This window comes from Anser cygnoides, chromosome 28 (assembly GCF_040182565.1).
Source record: "Anser cygnoides isolate HZ-2024a breed goose chromosome 28, Taihu_goose_T2T_genome, whole genome shotgun sequence".
Taxonomy (NCBI): Eukaryota; Metazoa; Chordata; class Aves; order Anseriformes; family Anatidae; genus Anser; species Anser cygnoides.
The window spans coordinates 1663005-1689239 of NC_089900.1; the positions used below are offsets into that span (position 1 = coordinate 1663005).

At 52.4% G+C, this 26235-nt stretch overlaps 3 protein-coding genes across 3 annotated transcripts; 1 reads left to right on the forward strand and 2 right to left on the reverse strand.

The window, feature by feature from the left end:
• Window positions 1-3482: 3482 nt before the first annotated feature.
• On the reverse strand, window positions 3483-4419 carry LOC136787242 (olfactory receptor 14C36-like). Its single transcript, XM_066984392.1, has one exon. It carries the CDS (start codon window positions 4417-4419, stop codon window positions 3490-3492), a length of 930 nt encoding a protein of 309 aa, XP_066840493.1. The 3' UTR covers window positions 3483-3489.
• A 6512-nt stretch (window positions 4420-10931) lies between these two features.
• Window positions 10932-12860, forward strand: LOC106029654 (olfactory receptor 6M1-like). Its single transcript, XM_013170934.3, has one exon. It carries the CDS (start codon window positions 11326-11328, stop codon window positions 12274-12276), a length of 951 nt encoding a protein of 316 aa, XP_013026388.2. The 5' UTR covers window positions 10932-11325; the 3' UTR covers window positions 12277-12860.
• A 6542-nt stretch (window positions 12861-19402) lies between these two features.
• On the reverse strand, window positions 19403-25994 carry LOC136787116 (coiled-coil domain-containing protein 81-like). Its single transcript, XM_066984251.1, has 12 exons — window positions 25916-25994; window positions 25349-25410; window positions 24644-24842; window positions 24187-24443; window positions 23718-23788; window positions 23201-23289; window positions 22967-23084; window positions 21944-22070; window positions 21341-21478; window positions 20888-21033; window positions 20485-20610; window positions 19403-19914 (listed from the first exon to the last, which is right to left on the reverse strand). Exons 1-12 carry the CDS (start codon window positions 25992-25994, stop codon window positions 19794-19796), a joined length of 1533 nt encoding a protein of 510 aa, XP_066840352.1. The 3' UTR covers window positions 19403-19793.
• Between the last annotated feature and the right edge of the window lie 241 nt (window positions 25995-26235).

The window sequence follows — 26235 nt, forward strand, 5'->3', positions numbered from 1 at the left end:
AGGTGACCCCAAGTCACCAGGGTGGCCTCCAGATATTAAGGTGACCCAAAGTCACCTAGATGACTCTGAGCCACCAAGGTGACTACAAGAGGTGAAGGTGAGCATGAGCCACCAAGGTGACCCTCAAACTACTGAGGTGACCACGTGCCACCAAAGTGACCACAAGGTAATGAGATGGCTCCAAGCCACCAAGGTGACCACAAGTTGAAGAGAGAGCTCCAAGCCACCAAGGTGATCCTGAGCCACCGAGGTGACCCTCAAACTACCAAGGTGACCACGTGCCACCAAGTGACCGCAAGCCACCAAGATGACCAGAGCCATGGGACAGGTCCTTCGTGGCGCCTCAGCACAACCTCCACCCCACACCGCAGAGGACTCCCCGCACCCAGAGGACCTCCTCTCCATCCTACGCTCACCTTGGTGCCCGCAGGCCGCTTCCTCCTGCAAGAGGACCCTTGAGGGACCAAGACTTGGGCATTGGAGCTCCTCCACCTTGCGTTTGTGGTGGGGCTCCACCTCTCCCAGCACTCCCCCTGTGGTTCAAGAGCCTCCGTTCCTCGACTTGCCGTCGGGATCTCGTGCAGAAGACTTCACCCATCGGGACCTCGTCGTGCAGAAGACCTTGCCCTCCTTGGGAGGTCACGGTGATGGTGGGACTCGATCTCCAAATCCTCCACCCGATTTTAGGATGCTGCGGTTCAGGATCTTGGCACCGGAGGACTCCCGGACCTGCAGAATGCCCAAAGGAGCATCGCTCGTTTTTGGGATGTAGAGCGTAAATTCTTTCCTCTGCACTTCCACACAGCCTCTGCTTGTTTTTTTTATTTCCTTTTCCCCCTTTCCCTTTTTAAAAATTATATAATTAATAATAATTTTCCCTTAATAATTATGTATTCCTTTCACTAAATTATCCTTATGTGTACCCGTGAGCTGTTTCTTTCCTTTTCTTCTTCCCCTCCTCTTCTGAGGAGGGGCAGTGAGAGCGGTTGTGGCAGAGTTCAGCTGCCTGGCAAGGAAAAACCACCCCAAAATCTGCTGTGACTCTGGGGCAGGACGCGAGGGCGCGGTGCCCTGCGGCGACATCTCTGAGCGTCTCTCTCGAGCCGTGAAGTATCTCCCAAGGGGACCGAAGCATCTCTCCGTGGAGAATTGCATCTCCCCAGGACATAAAAGCACTTGCCTGGAGCAACCACATTTCAGCTCTTTCTCCCCAGGGAGCCTAAGGTTCTTTTTGGAGGACACGTGCACCTCCCCACGGCCCTCAAGCACGTGATTGGAGCACTGAAAGCTTCCTCTGCGAACCCATCGCCTCCTGAGGCGCTAAGACATCGCCCAGTGGCATACGAGCGTTACTTTGAAGAACCCAGCCCCTAAATAGAAAACCCAATCAACTCCTCGGAAGACCCAAGCACCTCTCTGGGCAACAAAGGCACCCAAAGTTCTCCCGCGAGTCGCCCCAGCATCTCTCTGCAGCGCAGAAGCACCTCCCTGGAGCACCCAAGCCTCTCACCGGAGAACCCAAGAACGTCCCCACCGCACTCCTACAGCTGAGCGGAGAACCCGAGCGCCTCCCTGGGGCTCCAGAACACCTCCTGGGGCGGTTCTGGGCACCGCAGTACGAAAAGGACGTGAGACTGTTGGAGAGTGTCCAGAGGAGGGCGACGAAGATGGTGAAGGGCCTAGAGGGGCAGACGTATGAGGAGCGGCTGAGGTCACTTGGCCTTTTCAGCCTGGAGAAGAGGAGGCTGAGGGGAGACCTCATCGCAGCCTACAGCTTCCTCACACGGGGGAGCGAAGGGGAAGGCACCGATCTGTTCTCTTCAGAGATAGGACCCGAGGGAACGGTGTCAAGCTGCGGCAGGGGAGGTTCAGGCTGGACATCAGGAAGAGGTTCTTCACCGAGAGGGCGGTCGCCCGCTGGAACAGGCTCCCCAGGGAAGGAGTCACTGCACCAAGCCTGCCAGAGTTTAAGAAGCGTTTGGACTGTGCACTTAGTCACATGGTCTGAATTTTGGGGTAGACCTGTGCGGTGCCAGGAGCTGGACTCGATGATCCTTATGGGTCCCTTCCAAGTGGGGATGTTCTATGATTTTATGATTCTAAGATCCTGAACTCCGCCATCTCACTGTCACTGCAGCCAAGACTGAAGGGCCTCATTATCGTGCAGTTCCTCCAAAATTGTCATGCAGTCCCACAGCTCGGCACCGCTGGGCCCGGTTTTGTCCCTGTCCCCCTTCAGATCCAGTTTAAAGCCCTGTCCATCAGCCCTGCTGACTCCTGGGCAAAGATCCCTCAAAGAAAGGTGCTCCCCATCAGGAGTCAGTAGGCTCAGTGTCACGTAGACCTCCCCACCATCAAGAAACCCAAAACTCTGTCAGTGGCACCAGCCTCGGCGCCACGTATTGATCTGCCCGTTCCTTTCAATATTGATCCCCGCCACTGGAAGGAAGGAGGAAACCACCACCCATGCACCTGATCCTATTCACCTCAAGTCCTCTGCTGTGCCTCGTCTCCCTCTTTCAGGATCCTCATTTCTACTTTCTCCCCCATGGCTTTTAAATTCCTGAGCAGCTCATCTTTGTAAGTACGGAGCCTCGCAGGGCTGAGGTGGTCAGGTGTACGGATTGATAAGGAAAGAGACAGAATGTGGGAGTGTTGATTGGGTTAAAAATAAGAAACGATTGGGTTAAAAAGAAAAGATTGGGTTAAAAAATAAAAGTTTGGGTTAAGAAGAAAAGATTGGGCTAAAAATAAGAAAGGAAAGGGGAACAATCAGCAAAACTGAGGCACAGAGCTGGCAAAACGAACATGGAGACAACGGCAAGGAGCAGAGCTCCCGGTCACATTGGTTGGTGGGTTATCAAAGTACCGGCGCTGCTCCCAGGAAGATCAACCTGGACTTAGCAGCTGGTAAGACTGTAAAGGCGGGTTGAAGAAACTCTCTGAGACTCAATTTGGAGTAGAAAGCAGAAATGTCATTAATTGTGGGGCCGGGCCCACAGGGGATTGCTCCACCTGGTGTGCGCGCCGAGTTGTTCAAGCTACAGAGGTTATATGCAGTCAGAGCATACATATCCATTAGATTTCCAAAAAATAATTAACACATTGGTACTGTTACTTCCTGGAACTCCTTAGAATATGTAAACGTCCCCGTTTATTTCTACTGGTGGTCTTTCGGGGTCTTCTGGTGGTCGTCGGTAGGCATCCTCACCGTGTTTGCTGGTGGAACCCAGTTCTTGCGCGTGCTCAGGTCTCGTTCTTTTTATCACCGTCGTTGGTTACACACCCAAGGCCACGCGCACAGCAGGAGTTCCTCACCTGATCTTCTGACACATCCTCCAGGCCTGGGTCATCTCGCCCTCATTCTGCGATACAAGCCCGCACATTCCTACAAATAAAGCTAATTAGTGAGTAAGGCAGCATCAGGGATACAAAGGTCCTAAAGTCTCTTCTGTCTGTGGTGAGTGGCCTGTTAGAATGATGGGCGCCTCATTGATGCTGGAAGTGTGCGAACAGTTTCCTCACTGCATCCTTGAGCTCCTGGTTCCTCATGCTGTAGATGAGGGGGTTCACTGCTGGGGGCACCACCGAGTAGAGAACTGCCAGCACCAGGTCCGGGGATTGGGAGGAGTTGGAAGGGGGCTTCAGGTAGGCAAAGATGGCAGTGCTGATAAACAGGAAGACCACGGCCAGGTGAGGGAGGCACGTGGAAAAGGCTTTGTGCCGGCCCTGCTCAGAGGGCATCCTCAGCACGGCCCTGAAGATCTGCACGTAGGACAGCATGATGAAAGTGAAACAACCCCAGAATAAAGAAATACTACCCGTAAGTAACCCAACTTCCCTGAGATAGGCATCTGAGCAGGAGAGCTTGAGGATCTGGGGGATTTCACAGAAGAACTGGTCCACAGCATTGCCTCGGCAGAGGGGCAGGGAAAATGTATCAGCGGTGTGCAGCACAGCGTTGAAAAAACCACAGCTCCAGGCAGCTGCTGCCATCTGGGCACAAGCTCTGCTGCCCAGGAGGCTCCCGTAGTGCAGGGGCTTGCAGATGGCAACGTAGCGGTCATAGGCCATGATGGTGAGAACTGAAAATTCAGTTCCAATAAAGAAGACAAACAGAAAGACCTGTGCAACACATCCTGCATAGGAGATGGCCCTGGTGTCCCAGAGGGAATTGGCCATGGCTTTGGGGAGAGTGGTGGAGATGCAGCCCAGGTCTAGGAGGGCGAGGTTGAGGAGGAAGAAGTACATGGGGGTGTGGAGGCGGTGGTCGCAGGCTACGGCGGTGAGGATGAGGCCGTTGCCCAGGAGGGCAGCCAGGTAGATGCCCAGGAAGAGCGCGAAGTGCAGGAGCTGCAGCTCCCGCGTGTCTGCGAATGCCAGGAGGAGGAACTCGGTGATGGAGCTGCTGTTGGACATCTGATGCCTCTGCTGGTGGATGCTGCCAAAGTAGAAAAAAAAACAGACATTTGCAACAAGCTTCTCTGAGCAAAGCTCCCTTCATTCCTAAACCCTCACATTGCATTTCTTTCCAGGAGGATCTTTGTGCATCTCCTTGGTTTGTGCTGGCTGAGTGTCCTGTACAGAAGGGGCACCTCTGCCCATCGGCTCCTGGTGGGTCATGTCTACTTCACAGCACCTTCTTCCACAGAGGAAGGTGGAAGGAGAGGTGCAGCACATCTGTCTATTTACAAAGAGTTTTAGAGTTTAGTTTTAACCCTTGTGCCCAGCTGCTTGGTGCTTGCAGCATCCTCAGGTGCTGCACTCAGCGGTTACGCTGAAAAAGGAACCAGGCTGTTCTGGGAGAAGAGGGGAGCAGCTCAAGGAGCAGGTACGATCGCCGCCCTTTTAGCTGTGCAGGGTGTAATGAAGAGGCCACGACAAGGATGCTGATCCACAGGGGCTGCGCAAGGGCTCTCGGACAACACAAAGGTCCTCATCAACCCTCAGCATATAGCCTGCCCTGCAACAAGAACACAGAAATGAAGGCAGGCTCCTTCCCCCCACAGCTTCTCCCTGCAGCTCCCTGGGCAGGCTGAGTCCTCATCCACATTGCCCTGCTGCCGGGGACTTACCGTGTCCAGGCTCGTGCAGATTCCTCCCACGCCGTGAGCTCGGCCATCCCGCCGCTCTGCTCTCCTTGCCTCCCTTCTCTCCCCGTGCCAGCTGCAGGCAGTGCCCCCAGCCCTGCTGCGCTGTGCAGAGGAGCTGCTCCTGGGCAGAGCTGGCTCTCCACACTTGCCAAGAGCTCCCTCCTGCCCAGGGGTAGCACAGAACCAGCCCAAGGCCTCCCTTGCTCTGCCCCTCTGGGCTCCCTGCACATGTCCCTGGGGCTCCAGGGCTGACAGCAGGGTCCCTCTGGGGATTATGCTTTGAAGCATCTGAAGTAATCACCACTTGGCCTTCTCTAAACAACAGAGACTGATTCCAGCGGCATAGTTTGTCTTACCAGAGCGTGCTTTGTAAAGTGTACACGTTCCCTCTGGACACCCATGAAAAAAAAAAAAAAAAAGGCCAGACGGGTTGTTTGTTGCCCTTGTTCAGGTCAGTGACTAGCTGATGCAATGCAGGCATCTCCTCTCGAGCTGGAGGCCTGCAGGCTAGGCAGGATTCAGCTCCCCCCGTGCACCCCCCACACCCACAGGAGCTGAGATTCCTCCTGGTTCAGTCCAGGCATGCAAATGTGCCTGCATGGGAGCTGCTGCTCTGAGCCCCTGCTCTTTATTCCGTGGGGAGACGCAAACACTCGGTGACTCCAAGATAACTGCTAGTTTTTGTGAGCTGTAATGGAAACCCTCTGAGCGTACTTACAGCCTTCCTTATTATTGACTGTGGGCCAGAGATCAGAGAATCACAGAATGGCTCGGGTTGGAAGATCATCTAACTCCAACCCCCCTGCCATAGGTGGGGATGCCACCCACTGGATCAGGTTGGCCAAGGCTCCATCTAACCTGGCCTTGAACACCTCCAGGAATGGGGCATCCACAGCTTCTCTGGGCAACCCGTTCCAGTGCCTCACTACCCTTAGAGGGAAGCATTTCTTCCTAATGTCTAATCTAAATCTATCTTCTTTTAGTTTATGACCTTTCCCCCTTGTCCTATCATTATCTACTTGAGTAAAGAGTCTTTCTCCGTCCTTTTTATAAGACCCCTTTAAATACTGAAAGGCTGCAGTAAGGTCTACCTGGAGCCTTCTCTTCTCTAGACTAAACAGCCCCACCTCTCTCATCCTCTCTTCACAGGAGAGGCGCTCCAGCCCTCTGATCATCTTTGTGGCCCACTTCTGGACCTGCTTTAATAGGTCAATAGTGAAAACACCGGTCCCAAGACAGACCCCTGAGGGACACCGCTCATCACTGGCCTCCACCTGGACATAGAACCAGTGACCACTACTCTGCGTGCAGCCATTGAGCCAATTCCTTATCTGCCGGATGGTCCACCCTTCAAATCCACATCTTTCCAATTTAGAGATTAGGATGTTGTGTGGGACTGTGTCAAAGACCTTACTGAAGCCCAAGTAGATGACATTGGTCAGTCTTCCCTTGTCGACTGATGCAGTCACTCCATAAGAGAAGGCCACCAGGCTGGTCAGGCAGGATTTGCCCTTGGTGAAGCCATGCTGGCTGTCCCGGATCACCTCCTTGTCCTGCGTGTGCCTTAACGTTGCCTTCAGGATTCGTTTCATGATCTTGCCAGGCACAGAGGTGAGGCTCGCTGGTTTCTAGTTCCCTGGGTCCTCCTTTCTTCCCTTTTTAAAAACGGGAGTGATGTTTCCCTTTTTCCAGTCACCAGGGACTTCATCTGACTGCCAGGACTTTTCAAATACGGTGGAGAGTGGCTTGGCGACTACATCAGCCAATTCCCTCAGGACCCTGAGATGCATGTTCTCAGGCCCTGTAGACTTCTAGTTGCTAAGTTGTGTCAGGAGGTCCCAAACTTGCTCTTTGCTTGCAGGGTACATGGCCCTGTTTCCACTGTCTGTGCATTTCCTCCTTTTGCCTAAGTTTGACCAGCAGGTCCTTGTTCAGCCGTGCCCGTTTCCTGCCTTCCCTGCGTGATTTATTACGTATGGGAACAGAGAGCTCTTGCGCTCCAAAGAAAATACCCTTAAAGAGCTGCCAGCTCTGATCAGATCCTGTCCCTAAGGACCGTGTCCCATGGGATCTCACCTACTAATTCTCTGAACAGCTGGAAGTTGGCTCTCCTCAAGTTCAGGGTCCTGACTTTGCTCTTAGCAGGGCCCATATCCCTCGAGATCACCAACTCAACCACGGCACGGTCACTGCAACCCAGGCTTCCTCCAATCTTAACCTCTTTAATGAGATCTTCCACACTGGTGAGCACCAGGTCCGGTAACGCTTCTCCTTTGCTTGGTTTGCCTAATACCTGGACGTGGAATTTGTCCTCACTGCATTCCAGGAGTCTCCTGGATTGCTTACACGTGGCTTTCCCAGAAAACATCCGGGTGGTTGAAATCCCCCAGGGGGATGAGAGCCTGTGAGCGCGATGCTTCTTGTAGCTGGAGCAAGAAGGCCTCATCGACAGACTCCTCTTGATCAGGCAGCCTGCAGTAGACCCCGACCACAAGATGTCCTTTGCTGGTCTGGTCCTTAATTTTTACCCACAGCCTCTCAACCTGCTCTTGGCTGTTTCTCAAAGGGAATTCTTTGACCACTGTGAATAAAAGTGAAATATCCTCGTGAAAAAGTGGATATCCTTGACCAAATTGAATATCCTTGACCACCCAAAATTAGACCAGACGTGTATACTTAGGGCAAACTAAGTTAAGACAAGTACATATCCCCGCGTATGAACGTTATTTAATCCAAGGGGTCTCATTTTAATGGCATAAGAAAGGTGTCTAGGGCTTTGTCAGGTGCCCAGCACAATTGCCTACAGCTGGGATATACCACATATGATATCCAGGAAAGCCATAACTTTCCTGAGCTGGGTTTAAGAGAGACACCCCGGGGCCCTGCAAATATGTCAGAAAATGGTTTAACTTGAAAGGAGCCTCTGGGCATCGTCTTGTCCAACCCCCCTGGGCAAGCAGGGCTACCCAGATGCGCTTGTCCAGGATCATGTCCAGACATCTTTTGAATATCTCCAAGGAGGGAGACTCCACAACCTCTCTGGACAACCCGTGCCAGTTCTCAGTCACCCACAGAGTAAAGAATGTTCTGATGTTCAGAGGGAACCTCCTGCGTCTTGTTCTGCCGCTGGGCACCACTGGAAAAAGCATGGCTCCATCCTCTTTGCACCCTGCCTTCAGGTATTTCTATATGAGATCTCCCTGAGCCTTTTCTTCTCTAGACTAAACAGTTCCAGCTCTCTCAGCCTTTCTTCACAGGAGAGATGCTCCAGTCCTGTCATTATTTTTGTGGTCCTTCCTGGGACTCTTTCCAGTATGTCCCATGTCTCTTTTGTAACGGGGAGCCAAACGCTGGACACAGCATTCCAACTGAGGTCTTACTAGGCTTGAGGGGGAAAGTTTATTTCCTTCCCCTGCTGGCAACACTCCTGATGCATCCACAAAGACCTGTTGTGGTTTAACCTTGGTGGAAAGCAAAGCACGACACAGACACTCACTCCCCTGCAGTTGGATGAGGTAGAGAATCAAAAGGGCCACAGGTTTTAACATTGCAGCGAACTCCTCCCTTTGCCCTTGCTCCGGTGCTGGCTTATTAAGAGGCCTCCCTCCCCTTGGGGTGTGCCTTCTCTGGTGTGGCCTTATCCATGAGGCACAGTTCCTTCAGTGGTGTACTTGCTGCAGTGTGCACTTATCCATGGCCACAGTCACTTCATGTCACCTCACCTACTCCTCTGTGGTCTTATTCATAGATTCACAGACTCACAGACTCACAGACTCATAGACTCGTAGACGTAGACTTGTAGACTCAGACTCATTGTTAGTAGATGCATAGACTCCTAGTAGACTCATAGTAGACTCAAAGACTCATCGACTCAGAGACTCAGAGACTCATAGCCCTTCAGGGATGTACCTTCTGCATTGTGGACATATCCACAGATGCAGACCCTTTGGGGTATCCGTGCTCCCACGAAGATTCATCCACAGGCCACAGTCCCTCAAGCTGACACTGGAGTTCCAGCCTGTTCAGTACAGCAGCACAGGGACAGCAGTAATGGCCATCACCAGCCCGAGGACACGGCCACAGCTCCAACACAGTTTTTCTGTGCTAACATAACTCAGAGGACTGGAGCCACCCATTCCCAAAGAACAGTGCCCCATAGGAAGAACTGCACGCGGTCTGTGGGATGCTCATGTTGGATCAGTTCGGGAAGGACTTCTCTGGGAGGGACCCCATGCTGGAGTAAGGGAAGAGAGTGAGGAGGAAGGATTATCATCAACGAAGCAGTATGGACTGACCGCATTCCCCATTCCTCTGCATTGCTTGGGAGGAGAAGGTAGAAGAGGGTAGATGGGAGGAAGGTGGTTTTGGTTTGACTTTGGTTCTCACTGCTCCAGTCTGTTATCAATAGGCAATAAATTACATTAATCTCCCATAAGGTGAGCCTGTTTTGCCTGTTACGGTACTATGAGTACGAGTGATCTCCCTGTCTTTATCTCAACCCATGAGTATTTTTTTTTTTTTCCTGGTATTTTCTCCCCCTTCTGAGGAGGGTGAGTAAGCGAATGGCATGGTGGTGCTTAGCTACCTACCAGTGTTAAACCACTACACACAAATAGAAAACATAGCTTCTTGGGAACTATGAAGATGAAAATTAACTCTATCCCAGCCAAAACCAGTACACCCCTCTGTCGCGTCAGTTTATCCCCTCCAGTCCCCTTGGCAATGTTCACCCAGGGTAATTCTGCAAGATTGTCCTACCAGACCCATACACTCCAATGCCCTACGGGCTGTCCTGCAACAAACCGGGACACACAGCCTCAGCCTCAGCATCACCTAGTTAGAGCCCTTATTTCAGGTGTTCCGAGGGTAACAAAATGAAACAAAACACACAAATATGCACACACACATTTGTTACTGGGTATGAGTGAACTAGGACTGCTCAAGACAGCACCATGAGCCCTGAAGGACATCCGCCTGAACAGTTTTTCAGGGTTAATGTGATTTAATATGATCCATCTGAACTGGGGGAACTGCCTCTTCAACGAAAATGTCTATCCAGAGAGGCATTAACATTCCTAGTCCTCAGCTAGCTCTGTCCTAAACCAGGAAGATGAACTGGACCCTGGAATTCCCCGTGAGTGTGCACTTTTGTGCTAGTTAAAAAAACAAGACATTCACCCTGCAAAGTCCCTTGGACAAAGTGGTTGGAATCTACCCATTGCCGTTGTATCTCTGAAGGATGGGTGCAAATATTTGTGAAGAGGGGAATTATTTTATCATTTCCTTTGGAATTTCTCAGACAGTCTATCAAGTATTCTTGTCCCATTGTGAAATGTGTCCTCTTCACGAAACAGAGAAAAAAAATAATGATATAATCACTTCTGCCCCACTCCTGAACATTACTTTTGGGGCTTCCTTCCCTGAGAGGCTTCAAACATTAATCGTTTAGGCTTTTTTGCCATGACTAATCTAATTCCCACAGGAATCTGCAGCCAGGACTTACGCAGACCGTAGAAAACATTGCTCCATTCTCACAGGATGGAGTACAGCTTGTCAGACCTGAAGGAGAGCCACGGTTATATTGGCAATGAGAGTGTGAGCCCCTTTTTATTCTGATACTCCAAGCCCCATCACCCTGCACCTGCATTTGCTCCTCCGTGTTTCTCATGCTGGGTGCTGTGCAATAAGTAACTCAGCTAAAGAGTGAGTTCTGCTGCTGTTACAACAGAAACCAGGAACGCGGGATCGTCTTTTCCTCTCTCTCTCAGTCTGTCTCTGTATTTTGCCTCTCGGTTTCCAGAACGGAACCTCTCATCGGGAATTCAGGCACAACAGCTTTCAGGAAGGCACCCAAACTAAATACATAGGATGTCCTTCGTGATGAAGGCAACCATGAAGCAACCAATGTCTAAGCAAGGGCATTTCCCTTGCAAATGCAATATTTTGCCACTTTGAGCATGCGTAACTGAAAATACAGCTGTAGGAAATGCAGGGTGAAAATAACTAGTCATATGTTGATGTTTGATGATAATTTTGACTGATGGTAACGGAGACACTGAAGCAGCTTGGCAGCAAGGACTTGTCTGCTCAGTCCTTTTTAAGTGAAAAGCTGTAACAAGTATCGGTGACTGCTAAATGGGGAGGAATGGAGACGTGACTGTTAAGAAAAGATCTTTATTTAAAATGACTCAACTGAATTTTCGAAGAGCTGACAGAGGACGTGTGGGGAACAATGGGGAATACCACAACTGTGACAGAGTTCATCCTGGTGGGATTTCCTAACAGCCTTGAGGTAGAGATTGTCTTCTTCGTGGTGTTCCTGCTTGTTTATTTAGTCACTGTCCTGGCAAATGCTCTTATCATTGTACTTGTATATGTAGACTGCAATCTCCATTCTCCCATGTACTACTTCCTCAGTAATTTCTCCTTCATTGAGATCTCCACAACCTCCACTGTGGTGCCGAAAATGCTGGCAAATGTTCTATCAGAGAAGAAAACCATCTCCTTTGCGGGCTGCTTTAGCCAGCTCTACTTTTACTTCTTCCTTGTTGCAGCCGAGTTCATCCTCTTTGCCATCATGTCCTATGACCGGTATGTGGCAATATGCCACCCCCTGAGGTATCCCACCGTCATGACAGCAAGGGTGTGCAACCAGCTCGTCCTCTCTGCGTGGGTGGGTGGCTTGGTCATGATCCTGCCGTCAGTGGTCCTCAGAGCCAGGCTGCCCTACTGTGGTCCCAATGTCATTGACCACTACTTCTGTGACAGCGCGCCTCTCCTGCACCTCGCTTGTACAGATGTTTGGTTTGTCGAGCTGAATGATTTGGTGGTGTCTTTGGTCCTGCTCCTTGGTTCCCTGGCACTGACTGCAGCATCCTACGTCTGGATCATTTCAACCATACTCTGGATCCCATCTAACCAGGGCAGACAGAAAGCATCTGCCACTTGTGCTTCACATTTCATTGTGGTTTCCCTGGGTTTTGGTATCTCCATCTTTATCTATCTCAGGCCACCCCAGATGAACTCTGTGCACCTCAACAAAATCCTCTCCGTTCTCTCCAGCATTGTCACACCTCTTTTAAACCCTTTCATATTCAGTCTAAGGAATGAGCAGATGAAGGAAGCCTTGAAACGTGCTTTGTGCAAGCTCCTGGGGGTGACTAAGCAGGTGGGAAAACCATGAGTATGGACCATAGTCCAAACCATGAGTCACTCCTGGAAAAATCTCCCCAGGACATTTTTGTTCAAGTCTCTTCACTTTTTCTGACAGACTGTTGGAGACCATATCTTGCTTTTACTTTCTTAAATGCAGGATTAGAGTGGGGAAAAAAAAAATAAGGCAACTTTATTCTACTGGATACGAACACCTCCATCAATATAATGCTTAGCCTTTGGAGTGAATGTTGTGCCTGATGCAGAGCAGATGGGGGACTCTCAAGAAGTAAATGGAGAAAAAGAAGAAAGTGTTAAAGAGACAAGGAAAAGAGCTGGAGAAACTGAATATCCTACTGGAAGAACTCTGAGCTGTGAAAACAACATCACTAACACAGCCTGCCTTGCTACACAAACTAATCCTGAGATGAAAAACAGACAGGAGCTCTGAAAGCATAGCTGCCAAGAAGAGAAAAATATCTCCATTAATAAATAAAAAGACCAAACTCCAAAGATACAGTGGCTTCAAGTACCAAAATTACTGCAGAAATAATCCAAACTAGAAATGCTCAGCGAGGTGGTAAAGATATTACATTAAAAATAGTAATAATAAAATAAAAGGAATGGTTCAATCTTAAGTAATTTGTGACTAACTTAAAGTAATCTTAAGTGATTTCATATCTGATAGACAAGTTTTTGAGACATTTTCCAAACCCACAATAACCTAATGGCCTTTGTAGTTCTTTTGGGAGCTTGGGGGTGGTTTTGGTTGGTTGGTTTTGTATGGTTTTTCTTTCTTGTTTGTCTATTTGTTTGTTTTTAAAGCTGTTTTCCAAGTGATACTCTAAAGGACTGAGAGGATCCGTGCTGAATGAGTAATCACATATTCACAGATTCTTACTATAGCTGAGGTTGGAAGGGGAACCTTGGAGACTGTGTTGTCCAATCTCCCTGATCAAGCAGAGTCAGCTAGAGCAGGTGTGGTGGTTTTACCCAGCTGGGCAGCTGAACTCCACCACAGCCGCTCTCTCACTCCCCCTCCTCAAAGGGAAAGGGGGAGAAAATACGATGAAAAGGGCTCAAGGGTTGAGATAAGGACAGGGATATCGCAGCAATTACTGCCATGGGCAAAACAGACTCAGCATAGGGAGATTAATATAATTTCTTACCTATTACTAACAGGCTAGGGCAGTGAGAAACTAAAAGAAAACTAAAAAGCACCTTCCAACAATCCACCCTCTTCTACCTCTATCCCCCAAACAGTGCAGGGGAATGGGAAATGGGGGCTGTGGTCAGTCCCTGATGCTTGATCTGACATTGGGGTCTGCAGGGCTGGGTCTCACTCCTCTCTCTCCCAAACTGCTGTTGTGCAGCAGGGTTTTGTTGTTGTTTTGTTTTACCCCTTTTCTTAAATCTGCTCTCACAGAGGTGCGAACAACATCGTTTTTTGGCTCTGATCTGCCCAGCGGTGGGTCCCTTTGGAGCCAGCTGAAATTGGCCCTTATCTACCATGGGGCAGCTTCTGCATTCTTGTCACAGAAGCAATCCCTGCAGTCCTCTGCTACAAAAACCTCGCCATGTAAACCCACTACACAGACGTCAGTGGAAATAAGGAAACGCAAGTATTAGAGCAAGGTGGAGAAGTGAGGTGGGTGCCTACAGCCTGCAGGGAAAAGGGGGAAGGGATAGGACAGGGCAGGACCTATGGTGGTGAAGACCGAGAGCACTGGCAAGGCTGGAAGGCCCCAGCAGAACCAAGGGCTTTGTCCCCCTGCCGATGGCAGTTGTCTCTGCTACTGAGGCTCATGAGGAGACATGTTGTGCTCATGACACTGGGGCCTTGTTGCCTCCTTGCAACCCAGTGGGGAGGCCAGGAGGTGTCATAGCATTGTCCTTCACACAGCATCACACACCCCACATCCCACTGCCCCAGGAAGAGCCCTGAGCCGTGGGTGAGGGTCAGGGCCTCCCTTCCCAGGGGCTGTGGACAAGGCTTGGCCTTTGTGCTTCACCAAACAAACCAAGGCCTTTACCGAGCATCAGTCTCCTGCCCAGTGCCTTTGCCTACTTGCAATCATGGCCTCCAATTGTCTGCTCTAACAAGTCCATGGGGAGGCTTTGTCAGTAATGACCCTCACTGGGGCCCATTAATACTCCCAGACACTTCAAAGTCTCCTTCTGACTTTAACTTCTCCTGCAGTTACATCATTCTCCTCTCACTACCCGAGGTTCATGGACTCAGCACCAAATGCACCATGGGGCTCATTACCGTTCAGCCATTTTCATCCAGTCTTCCAGACTTGTACAGTTAATTAGTGAGGTTTGAAGAGTGTAGTTAAAGAGGAAGTTTTCTATGAGCACTTTACAGAAAGCATTTTCTTTATTTAAGATTAGTTTCCAGCAATCTTGAGTTTTCATAAGAAGTGACAGAATCATTCTCTAGTTGACGTGGATCCAATGTGCCTCCTAAGGAGGTCTGGATGTGTAGGAAAAGCAGCCCCCTGCAGTCCCAGACTCTATGGACAACCTTGCTGCTCAGCTCCCCATCTCCACCACTTCTCTCATCAGCCACCTGGGACTTGCATCACTTTTCCTTACACAGGGCTTCTCCACTGAAGTCTGCAGCTGGATGTGACAGCTTTTTTGCACTAACTCCTGCCTCCTTTCCTCAGACATCTGTCTGCACACAGTTTTTTGTTGTTATTTTGGTGTGTGGCTGTCTTTGTTTTCAGTATTTATAAAAATATATATATAAAAGAAACAAACACCAACAAAAGGAAAAGAAACAAACAGAAACCAGAGCCCACAACAGTGAGCCAACTCCATGTTGCCTCCAATGAGGTGCACCATCCACAAGGGATGACTGTACAAGTAATTTTTGACACAGAGTGATAGGAAATGGTAAAAGAGAAATACAGCTACAGAGAGGGACTGATGAAACACAGGCAAACTCAACCTCCCCGAAATCCCTAGAAGCAACAGGGTATATGAGAAGTATCTGAATGACCAAAGAGCAAGAGCAAGTGGAGGGGAACTCTGCAGAACAATGGAAATTGCACATGTCCACACATTCTGCTGGAAAAGTGACTTCCAGCATGGTCTGTTTCATAAGGCCAGGTGGAAATTTCCTCAAAGACTGAGAAGATGAAGTGCAGTGCATAAGAGAAATTCTGGCAACGCAAGTACAAGGGAAGATCAATATTTTTCTCTCGCTGTAATACGCATCCTGAAATATGATAATTTTGATGTCATGGGACACCTCTCACATTGTATTAGAATTGTTCAGTCATTTCAGCTGACTGTAATGTGCTGATTGAGGTGAAATGTTTGAACTGCTTTAAAAACAAGTAGGTAATACTCAGGCCTACAGCAATAAAATGACAATTTTCTGTCCTGCGTGGAGCCCTGATGCCGCAAAACCCTCCCTGCCCAGGACTGTTCATGCCACCCCTCACTCCTGGCACAGAGAAAATCTGTGACTTGTCGAACTCTCCTGCCTGTTAGAGCAGAGAAAAAACTGAGTTAAAAAGATTCTCTGAAATGCTCCATCTTTGAATGGCTAAATTTGTGCCAATCATATCTGTATTATCTGCCTTTCTTGGTGGAAATATTCACATTTTCTGTCTGTATAGTGATGTATATATTTGTACAGCCACAGCTGTAACCCTTCCAGGGAGGGCGGGTTTGAGGCCTGTCCTGGGGCTGGGCCTTTTTCAAGAAAAAGATGGGAGCGAAGGCACCTGGGATACAGCAGTCCCTCACCGTGCCTGAACTTGGCTGAACAACAGCCAGCCTTTGCTGTTGTCCGAGTAGGATGTGTTATACGGAGGGAATTGCAGCCCCGCACATCCCACGGGGCTCTGTGCTTTGAGGAGGCCTCAGCACCATCCCCCTGTCTGCCATGCGGGAGGCAGAGGTGGTACACGAGGGAATGGCAAACATACCCTCAGCACGTCATGGTGAGGGAGAGGAGTAGGGCATGCGCTGCAGATGAAGAGGAGAGTGGGGAGAACCGTCTGGGACAGACGCAGCGTGCTCCTGAAGGCTGCTGCAGCTTCCCCGCGGCCCGTGGCCATGGTTCCCCCCCCTGCCATCACCCCACCCCCACTCCCCCCCGGCTGTTTTCCAGGTCAGCGTGGATCATCCCACAGCCTCAACAGAACGTATGGGTGACCATGGCTAATGCCACAGGCCAGGATATTATGTGCCTGAGTCTTGCTGCACCGCAGCACCCCTTTTGCATCTGTCGGGTCGGAGCGCTGCTGAGACGGGAACGCCTAGCCCGCTTATGTGACCAAGCCATGGCCTGAGAGCCACGCTGCGAGGCCTGGAGCGACTCCTGGAATGGTTGGTTATCCAGAGCTGGGCAGACACCAAGCCTCCCGTCCCAAGAATTGAGCCTCCTGGGCTTGTTGTCAGCGACCTACTGCGCATTTTTCACCTATACAGGGAAAAACAACTCAGTGTCATGGTGGGTGAATAGTACGGAACCCAGTTTGGCTAGTGCTCGAGCGTTAACCACCCTGAATCGCCTAGCGTGCTGACTAAGTAAATTTAGTGATGCCACTAGTGCTGCGCTACCTGGCTTGCTGCTTGACGTAAATGTTAATAAGGCATGCTACGCTACAAAATAGAGCTGGGATTGATTTTTGTTACTTGTCCATGGTCATGGTTGCGAGGACTTTGCAGGTATGTCTTATATGAACCCGAGTGATCATTCCCACTTGGTACACGTGAAGATACAGGAATTACAAGAATTAACCAAACAGCTGAAGACAAATGATAGCAGGACCCCATTTGGAGACTGGACATGAGGGTGGCCGTGGCTACAAAACTACTGTTATTTGGTTGCTTATTATGTGTAATTTTTCCTGTGCATTGCATTCTGTCTTCCATGTCTATTGTCCCTGGTGCGGTCAGTAAGAGCTTGACTCAGCCCTGATCGTGCACTGCCATGTGCGGTGCCTTGGCAGCATGGCTGTGGGACCACGCGTGGGGCAGTGGGGCGATAAGGTCTCCCTTGAGCCTCCTAGGAGGAATGCAGGAACATTTACCAAGCAGCCAGGGATCAAGTTCAGAAAGCTAAGCCCCACTAGAATTGACTCTTGTCAGGAGCGTCAGGGGCAACAGGAAGGGCTTCTACAGGTATATTGGTGATAAAAGCAAGACTAGGGAAAACGTGGGCCCTCTGCTGAAGGAAATGGGAGACCTGGTTACCTGGTACACGGAGGAGGCTGGGGTAGTCAATGACTTTTTTGCTTCAGTCTTCACTGTCAAGTGCTCTAGCCACACTAGCCAATTCACAGAATACAAAGGAACAGACTGGGAGAATGAGGTACTGCAGAGCCTCCTGGGAACTATTCCAAGGCACGTGGAAAACAAAGAGGTGCTTGGTGACAGTCAGCGTGGCTCCAGTAAGGGCAGATCATGCCTGAAAAATCTGGTGGCCTTCTACAGCAGGGTTACAGCACTGGTGGATAGGGGAAGAGCAGCTGCCGTCATCTACCTGGACTTCTGCAAGGCATTTGACACTGTCCTGCATGACATCCTTGTCTCCAAATTGGAGAGTCGTGGATATGATGGATGAGCAACTCCATGGGCAAGGAATTGGCTGGATGGTTGCACTCAGAGAGTTGTGGTCAACAGCTTCATGCCCAAGTGGAGATCAGTGATGAGTCGTGTCCCTCAGGAGTCAGTATGGGGCCGGCATTATTTAATATATTTGTCAGCGACATGGACGGTAGATTGAGTGCACTCTCAGCACGTTTGCTGATGACTCTAAGCTGTGTGGCACGGTCGACACGCTGGAGGGAAGGGATGCCATCCAGGGGGACCTGCACAGGCTTGAGAGCTGGGCCAATGCAAACCTCGTGAGGTTCAACAAGGCCAAGTGGAAGGTCCTGCACCTGGATCAGGGCAATCCTAAGCACAAATCCAGGCTGGGTGGAGAATGGGTTGAGAGCAGCCCTGAGAAGGGCCTGGGAGCATTGGTGGGTGAGAGACTCCGCATGAACTGGCAATGTGCACATGCCATAAAAAAAAAGAAAGCCAGCCGTATCACGGGCTGCATCAAAAGAAGTGTGGCCACGAGGCTGATCAGAGGGTTGTCCCACGAAGACAGGCTGGGAGAGTTGTTCAGTCTAGAGAAAAGAAGGCTCTGGGCAGACCTCATTGCAGCCTTCCAGTACCAAAAGGGGACCTCCAAGAAAGCTGCGCAGGGACTCTTTCTCAGGGGGTGTAGTGATAGGACGAGGACTAGTGGTTTTAAACTAAAAAGGAGTAGATTTGGAGTAGATATAGGGCTACTCGGCTCCACCAGGTCTAAATCTCTGAACGTTAAGGCTACTTCTTTGCAACTGTGCATTTCCCGTCTCTACCTGATTCTTCAGGCATTTGGAAAGTTCAGTCTGTAGAAGGCTCAGCCTTTGCCTGATTCTGTCAGTTTTCTTCCAGCTCTCTACTATCATTTCTCATCTCCAGAGCTGGAAGTGATCAGGATCCAGGAGGTCTTGTACGTGCTTTGGTGAGCATTTATTTTCAGCCCCTAAACGCTGAATACCAGCCACCAGGCCTGCAGTTTGAGCCATCTGTGCCTCTTACTTGTCTCCTCATGCTCTGTAAACATCTTTTCAATCCACTTGTTCCAATCAACCCAAGAATTTACTAGCACAGGTCCCATTTGGGTGCCCACACAATGCTCTAGTTTCCTTGTAAATATAACCCTAAGGGAACAGAAGCAAAGGATCGGTCCCCCAGCATATTATAAGCATTATGTACACGCAATCTCAGCAAGACACACAACTTGACCAGATCCTGCTGACTACCCCAGATGCTCTGGAGCCCAGTACAGACCGATACCACCCAGCATGGTCCTGCCCGGCCACTGGAACCCAGCCCAGTGCCCAGGGTCCCCAGCTCTCCGCCCAGGCTGAGGGACACGGCTGCCAGTTTCCCCTTTGCAGGTTCAACCAGCAACGAAGCTGAGCACCTGTGCCAGGGACACCCACGGAGGACACTGATACAGCCGGTCACACAGACGACCACAGACAAGGCGTTGCTTGCAACAGCACCCACACACAGGACACAGACAGCCGAGTCCCCTCCGGCCCTGGGGCTGGCAGAGACAGCAGGTCACTGCTGCAGGCGCACACACGGCACTCTCGGGGTTCACAAGCACATACACACCCGCAGACCTGGCCCTGAGAGTCCTTTCAGATGCCCTCAGATTCCCCATGCCTCTGCCTGCTCCTCGTCCCCACGGGCCTCCCCTCCAGGTCTGCCACGGAGCTCCCCTAGCTAGGAGGGAGCTATGGGGACGTGGGCTGAGACACAGACTTCTGCACTGGAAATGCGCGCAACTGGCAGCGATGAGCATCATGACGGGAAGCCACACTTAAGACAGCGCAGGCATAGCAATGGGAGCCTTGGAAAGAGCTCTCCTTTCAACCCACATTCCTCTTTCAAAGCAGAGATCCAGCTTATGCGTACTCAAGTCTAGGGTGGATGAAGTGACACAAGCAGTCTGTTTGGGAAGAGCCCCGGTGCTCTTTATTTTCCATTCAGGGGTGGAAAGCGGGGGAGCTTCCCAGCCCCTTTGCTCAGAGCTCCGCTGCTGCCGCCGTCACCATTCCCAGCACCTTCCCCTCCACTGCGGTACCAGCATCTAGCACTAGGGAGTCAAAAGAAAAAGAGGATGAGCAGGTTGTGTACAGGCTGAACACAGAGAAATACTGCAGGCTTAGCTCGGGCCGTGCACGTAGGGGTCTGCTTCCCATGAAGCTTCAAGGCTGCTGTGAAGTGAGACAGATGCCTCGTGCCCAAGCTCACGACAAGGTCCCCAGGGGTGCAGCTCACCAGCCTGGGGCTGGGTCAGGTGGAGCGGAGGACCCTGGGTATTCTGCACAGGTATTCCCCCTCAGGGCAAGGTGTCCTGGTGTCAGCGCTCTCCAAAGGAAGGACAGACTCTTGGCTTTGGAAAGGGGAGAGGCAGCCATCCAGGGGACCCCTCTGTTTTCAGACAGGACTTTCACATCCCACATGGGAAAGCCTGTTCTGGGTGCCCAGCCGCTCCCCGTCAGGTGTCAGGGAGCTCCAGTCCCAAAGTCTCCAGAGTCTCCAAAGCCCGCGTCTGTCTCGGGAGGGGTGTTGGAGACGTGCCCTCTTTCTCCCAGTGCTGCCCCCAGGGGAAGGATGGGCCTTGCAGCAGTGGGAAGCACCATCCCTTTTTGGAGATACTTACCAGGGGAGCTGCTGCTGCTGCTCTTGCCGCAGCCGGTTTGCCTCCGCAACATTTCTGAATACGCTTTGTTGATGGCGATGCGGCTCCAACCTTTCCAAAACTTGGCGTGCTCGTGGGGAAAGGCGGCTGCAACAACAGGAGAAAGGGATCCCTCAGCCTCTCTCAGACACCCCTTCTGCCTCTCCCCATCCAGACCCTGCACCCATGCAGTGCCACCTGCACCCACCCTTCCAACCTGATTTTTAGGCCTTGGTGGTAACCAAGGTCATGCCCGCTTTAGGAGGAATCAAAGGGTGTCAGAGGCAAGCCCAGGACTCAGGGACCAGGCTCCTGGACATGTCCTGACATCACTCAACAGCTACTCCAGTGCCCCAGGACGGGAACGGAGCCGGCACACACTTACTCAGGCCGGAGTCTCTCCAGCTTGGCTGCTGCTCCCAAATCCTCTGCTGGGGCAGGGTTCTCAGCCTTCCTCCACCTCCTCCTGACCTCCTTGCTCCTGGGCTGGGCTGGAGGATGGGGGGTCCAAGCATGTTGGCTGTTGAATCGCTGCAAGGAGAAGACACTCTCATCAAACAGGACTGGACACACAGGTGCTGTTTCCCAGAGGACCTCTTGAAAGGGCCCTGCAACAGGACCTGGGAACCAGGCGACTCGGCGCTGCCAGCCCACGTCTGGCTGCTGCTTTTATCCCTCCCTTTCTGCTGACAACCTCTCCCTCACAGGGAGGAGCAGGCAAAGCCCTGCCCTGCGGCCTGGTGCCCGTCCTGCTCCCACCACCCTGGGACCTGCCGCCCTCGGAGCCCTGGCGGAGAGGATCGCTGCTGTTCTCAGCGCTGTTGATCACTGCCAGTACCTGGGGTATCTGTTGGTCCTCCCCATCAGACCAGGCTTCCCATGCAGCCATTTCTGCCCGGGCTTGCTCTTGTAGCTTTTGGTACGTGGGCCATGAGCAGTCTGTTTGGTCCCACTGTGAAGACAGGTTCCAGACCTCCTGGAGGAAAAAAAAAAAAACAAAAACACAACAGCAGACAGGATTGGTCTCAGCTGTCCCTCAGGCCTAACCCGCACTCCTGCCCCCTCGCCTCAGCCGGTCTGTCAGCAGTGCTTCGACCCTCAAGGATGAGGGGCCCTGAAGCTAGGCCAGGCTCCTCAACTCGTGACAAACACAGCTGAACAGCCCGCGGTGACCAAAGCCCTCTGCCATCAATGACCCAGAAAGGCCTTGTTCCTTTTCCATGGCCCCTGGTCAAAATGAAGTGGCTCATGGCAACACGGGAGGCAGTAAGAGGCAGGGAAGGTGTGCGGGACGCCACCTTCTGTCTCCTGAGGAAGAGATGAAGGAGGTAACAAATGTGAAGACGAACGCATCCCAAGGGACCTGCTCGGGATCGCTCCACACAGAGGCTTTTGTACAGGCCCAAACAGCACGGTCATTGCAGCAAGGCAGAGCAGGTACCTGCAGCGCTCTCCTGGAGGCTTCAGGAGCAGGGAGCGCAGTGGTGGTGGACATGGCTTGAGGAGCTGTTTCCTGCCTGTCTGTCCTCTTCGTCCCGGGGGAGCTGCCTGGACACGGGGGGAGCACGCTGCAAACAGACACCAGGAGGAGGCTGCATGAGCCCAGGGGAATTCGGTCTCCAGTCTGCGCTCGCAAGCTGCGTCAGCCTCTGCAGCAGACGGCAGTTCCGCAGCGAGCGGGCGTATTGGACTGGCCGTGTTCACTTCAGCGGAGACAGAGAGAGCCAAACGCGAAGCTGTGGCACCACCTGCCTTCAGGAAGGCTCGGGATGCCCGTATCCAGGCCCTTTTTGGTGGAAGAAGGAGGGGAGCGGTGTCTTGTGCAAGGACAGGAGCCGAGAGACACCATTATGGCCCACCCGGGCTTTACTTCAGCTTCTCCTCTGTGGCCCTGAAACACGGTGCGCTTACGGGTGGAAAACAGGTTATCGCTGGGGAGCCAGTAGCATCGGAGAAAACCGTCAGGTAAGGAGGGCAGTCATGCCACCTCCCTACCTCAGCACTCTCTTGTGCCTGCCACAACGTTTGGGATAGCATTTGAAAAAAATGCCTGAAAGAAACTTTTCCATCTGGTATCACAGCTCCTTAGGCTGGAAGAAACAGCAGGGGAGATGGGGCCACGGCAATCCTAAGCCACGGTGAGACATGTTAGAATGAAGGCAGGGGACATTTGCTCCCACAGACAAGAAGATGGACTCTGCTGCAATGTGGGGGGACTCCTGAAGGGAGAAGAGCTTCTGCAACAAGGCCCTGCATTCAGCTCCCCCAGGGATCGGGGCCCTGGTGGAAAATGAAGCTGGTGTGCCAGTCTCAGGCAAACGTGCTGCACGCTTGCCATCCGTTGAGAGAGCGGCCTCCGCTGGGACGTGTGTCAGGAGCCACCCTGCGGCTGGTGGGTCCAAAGGGGACATCTCTCCTGTGTGGCTGCAAGTGGCTCCTTCCTCCTTTCCCCCAGGGGTCTCACCTGGTAGACGGCTTCTTCTCCACATCTTGCTGCCTTGTGCCTGGCTCCCAGCTTGTCAGGATGGGGTCGGAAAGCCTCTTCCTCCTCTGCAGCAGCTTGCCAGGATGGCACTCTGAAACTAGGAAAGGAGGAAGCTCTTCAGAGCAGCCGTGTGGGCACTGCCTTTTAACCTGGTTCAAGTCAGCCAGCACGGGACAGGGACCACCTCCAGACAGCAGGGACCTGTTCCCTTACCTCTTCTGATCCTGCGCTCTCCTGCAGCTTCCTCCTGTGAGGTGGTGGAAGCTTTGGCCTCTGGCCTTCTCCTCACAGTCAGATGAAACCTGGAAAACAAACGATGACACGGGCTTGAAGAAGGCTGGCCTCCTACCCGTTGCAGCTTGCTGGCAGTAATCCTCCTGGTGTCGCACAAGGCATGGCATCCCTTTTCCGTCATGTCCATGCATGGGGTTTGTTGTCAGTCTTCCCGCAGCACCAGAAAAGGTAGCCTAAATTCCCCTCCACATGCAGGCAACTCTCTCTGACGGGAATCGCGGCAGCACGGGCACAAGAAACACAACCACAATGCCCCTCCTCTCCAGGTGAAGACACTCATAGCCGAAACTCAGCATTAGTTAAGCAGGAACCAGTCTCCCCGGGATTTAGCCCTGACTGGGTGCTGAAGGTGGAGACCCAGCCGCGCACGTTCCAAAGCAGGAGGTGGGAAGCCTCCCGCTGGGTCAGCCAAGGGCTGCGGAGGAAACACACTCACCTTGGGAACATCGGGATCCCACGAGCGGTGGTCTCTCCACTGAAGGCGGTCAGATGTGCCGGCCACATTCTCTGCAAAGAGACACAGACCTGCTGGAGGGTTTCTGAGGCGGTTTTCTCACGGCTCTCATTGACAGGAAGCAAACCTGTCTCCCAAGCCAAAAGAAAGCCTTCTCTCCAAAGCCCTCCTCCAAAGCCTCTTCCATGAAACTTTGTTCTGCTCTGCAGGAGCTGCATGGCAGAATATGGAGGCTGTACAGTAACACTGCCAGGCTTTTTGCAGGGGCAAGCGCCCAGATGCTCAGAAGAAACTCTCTTTGTTAATGGAGAAAGCAGCTAAGGGGGCAAGCGTGGGGAAAGGCATTTGACTGGCCTGCCATGTCCAGGCTGGCCAACAGCGGTCGGATTCCTCACCCTTTGCTAGGATTCCCAAAGAAATTGAAGTAGCCCTCAAAACCTCACCAACTTACACTGTGGAGCAGTGCAACAAGGCCCGCAGAGCTCTCCAGACGTTTGACGCAGTCTAGATAAAACTTCATGCAGAGGAAACCATCTTTGCACGTCAGAACACCAATGTCCCTGAAGGCAAAGGGGACGTGCTCCTTGCTCCTCAGGAGGAAGCAGTACAACAGGATGGTCTCTTGCACACAGTTCTTCACCACGTGCAGTGGGAAGGAGGTGGCTCGCGATAGCTGCACGTAGTTCAGCGGCTCGATCTTGACACCATCTGCAAGGAGAAGCAACATCCTCAGTGCCACGGCAAGCCCAAGTTGCTTGCAACATTCAGAACAAGTTCCCAGAGAAAGGGTCGCTAAGAGAAAGAGCTCCTGGGGCACGGTTTCTTTTGGGGAACTCAAGCTGTACCCTGACCGTCGGAGACAATCCTCTACTTCTCCCGGGCCTTTCCAAAGAGCAGGGAGAACAAACCGTTCCGGACATGGGGCAGGAAGAGGGGGGCTGCTGCCTTCTCACCAGGGAGGAGCTCAGTGGGACAGTAGATCTCCTCCAGCCACAACTCGTCGATGTCTAGCTCGAAGAAAGGCCTTCGAACCAAGAGCGGCTCTTCTTTGCTATGGAATTGCTCTTGGACAACAGCAAAGGTCCCGAGTCCCGCCACCCGAACGCCCTGCACACAGAAAAGACAGAAAGGCCGATGAGGGAGTTCTTGAGAGACGGGAAAAGGGATGACTGTCAGAGCAGGGGGACACTGCTCTGTGCCCTGCCCGCTCCTGAGGGACAATGGGGCAAGGTGGGGCACTTTGGAAAGCTTTGCAAAAGAGCCGCATCCTCTGTTTCTTTCGTCACCCCCCTCACAGGATTTGCCAACATCCCTTGGCTAGAGAAGCGCCCGGAGGTTTCCAGCACACGGATTAGGCCTGGGACTGACTGCCAGCAACTGTCCTAGGCACGGAGCCAGGATATTCCCCCATCTCTCTGCTCGCCCTCCCCACTCAGACCGCAGGGAAGAGTGAAGCCCTAGGGTGTGCCAAACACCTGAGAGGCAGAGCACATCTGGCCTTGGTTTCTCTCCCAGCTGGCCAAGAAGCTGCTCCGGGCACCCCGGGCAGTCTTAGAGCACTGCCACGGTGCTCGGGCAGGGATTGCTCTGCAGGGCCCAGGACACCAACCCACCTTATCCCGCTTCAGCTCTTCCAGGATGTACTTGGATACAGCATCCCAGATAGCCTCAGTCTCTGGAAAGCAAGGAAAAGACAGGTCAGGCTCCAGGCCAGCCAGCTCACAACCTCTTGGCAAGCACCTCACCCAGGCGATGACACATGCAGGCATACACAAGCATCCCAGAAAAACACCATGCAGGCACTCCTGGGACATTCCTGAGAGGCCTGTGGGAGCTGCAGGCCACGCCAGTCTCTGGGACACCAGAGGTCTTTCCTCCCAGAGCCAGATCCCAAAGAGGCACCAGCTCCCAGGGAAAGCTGGCCCTGGACTGTCCTCCATCAGGAGAAGTCTGAGCCATGGCCAGAGGAGCCCTGGGCCTCAGGACAGCCCTGGCATCAGGACCCAGGAGTCCTGGCTGCCACATTGTCCCCTGAGCCCAGCGGGACTCTCAGGCAGGGCTCTCGTGGCAGCCACCAGCTCTGTCCAGCACCACCACCACCCCCCAGCCCAGGACCTGCAGCTTGGGACAGCTGACAGCCCCTGGGACACCCCTTGGGAAGGGGCTCCTGACACCCTCACCTTTGGGGGAGAGCTGCAGGAGCACTGGGAATGCAGAAGTCAGATCAGAGGTGATGGTCACACTCCAGCAGCCCTCCATCTCGCTTGCTGCTGGCCCTCAGCTCAGGACAAGGGATGCGCGCCCTGGCTCGTCAACCACAGCTCCTCTGCAAGGTGCCCCTGCTCCTCCGCCCGTCAGCGAGGGTCGCCCAGTGCAACCTTGCTGCCTGCTGCCCCCACTCCTGGCCACAGAAGGACAGCGGTGGGGAGCACCCAAGCAGCGCCCAGCAGGGACCAGGCCTTGCAGGGAAGTGCCGGCACTGGCGCTGCTCCAGTGAAGA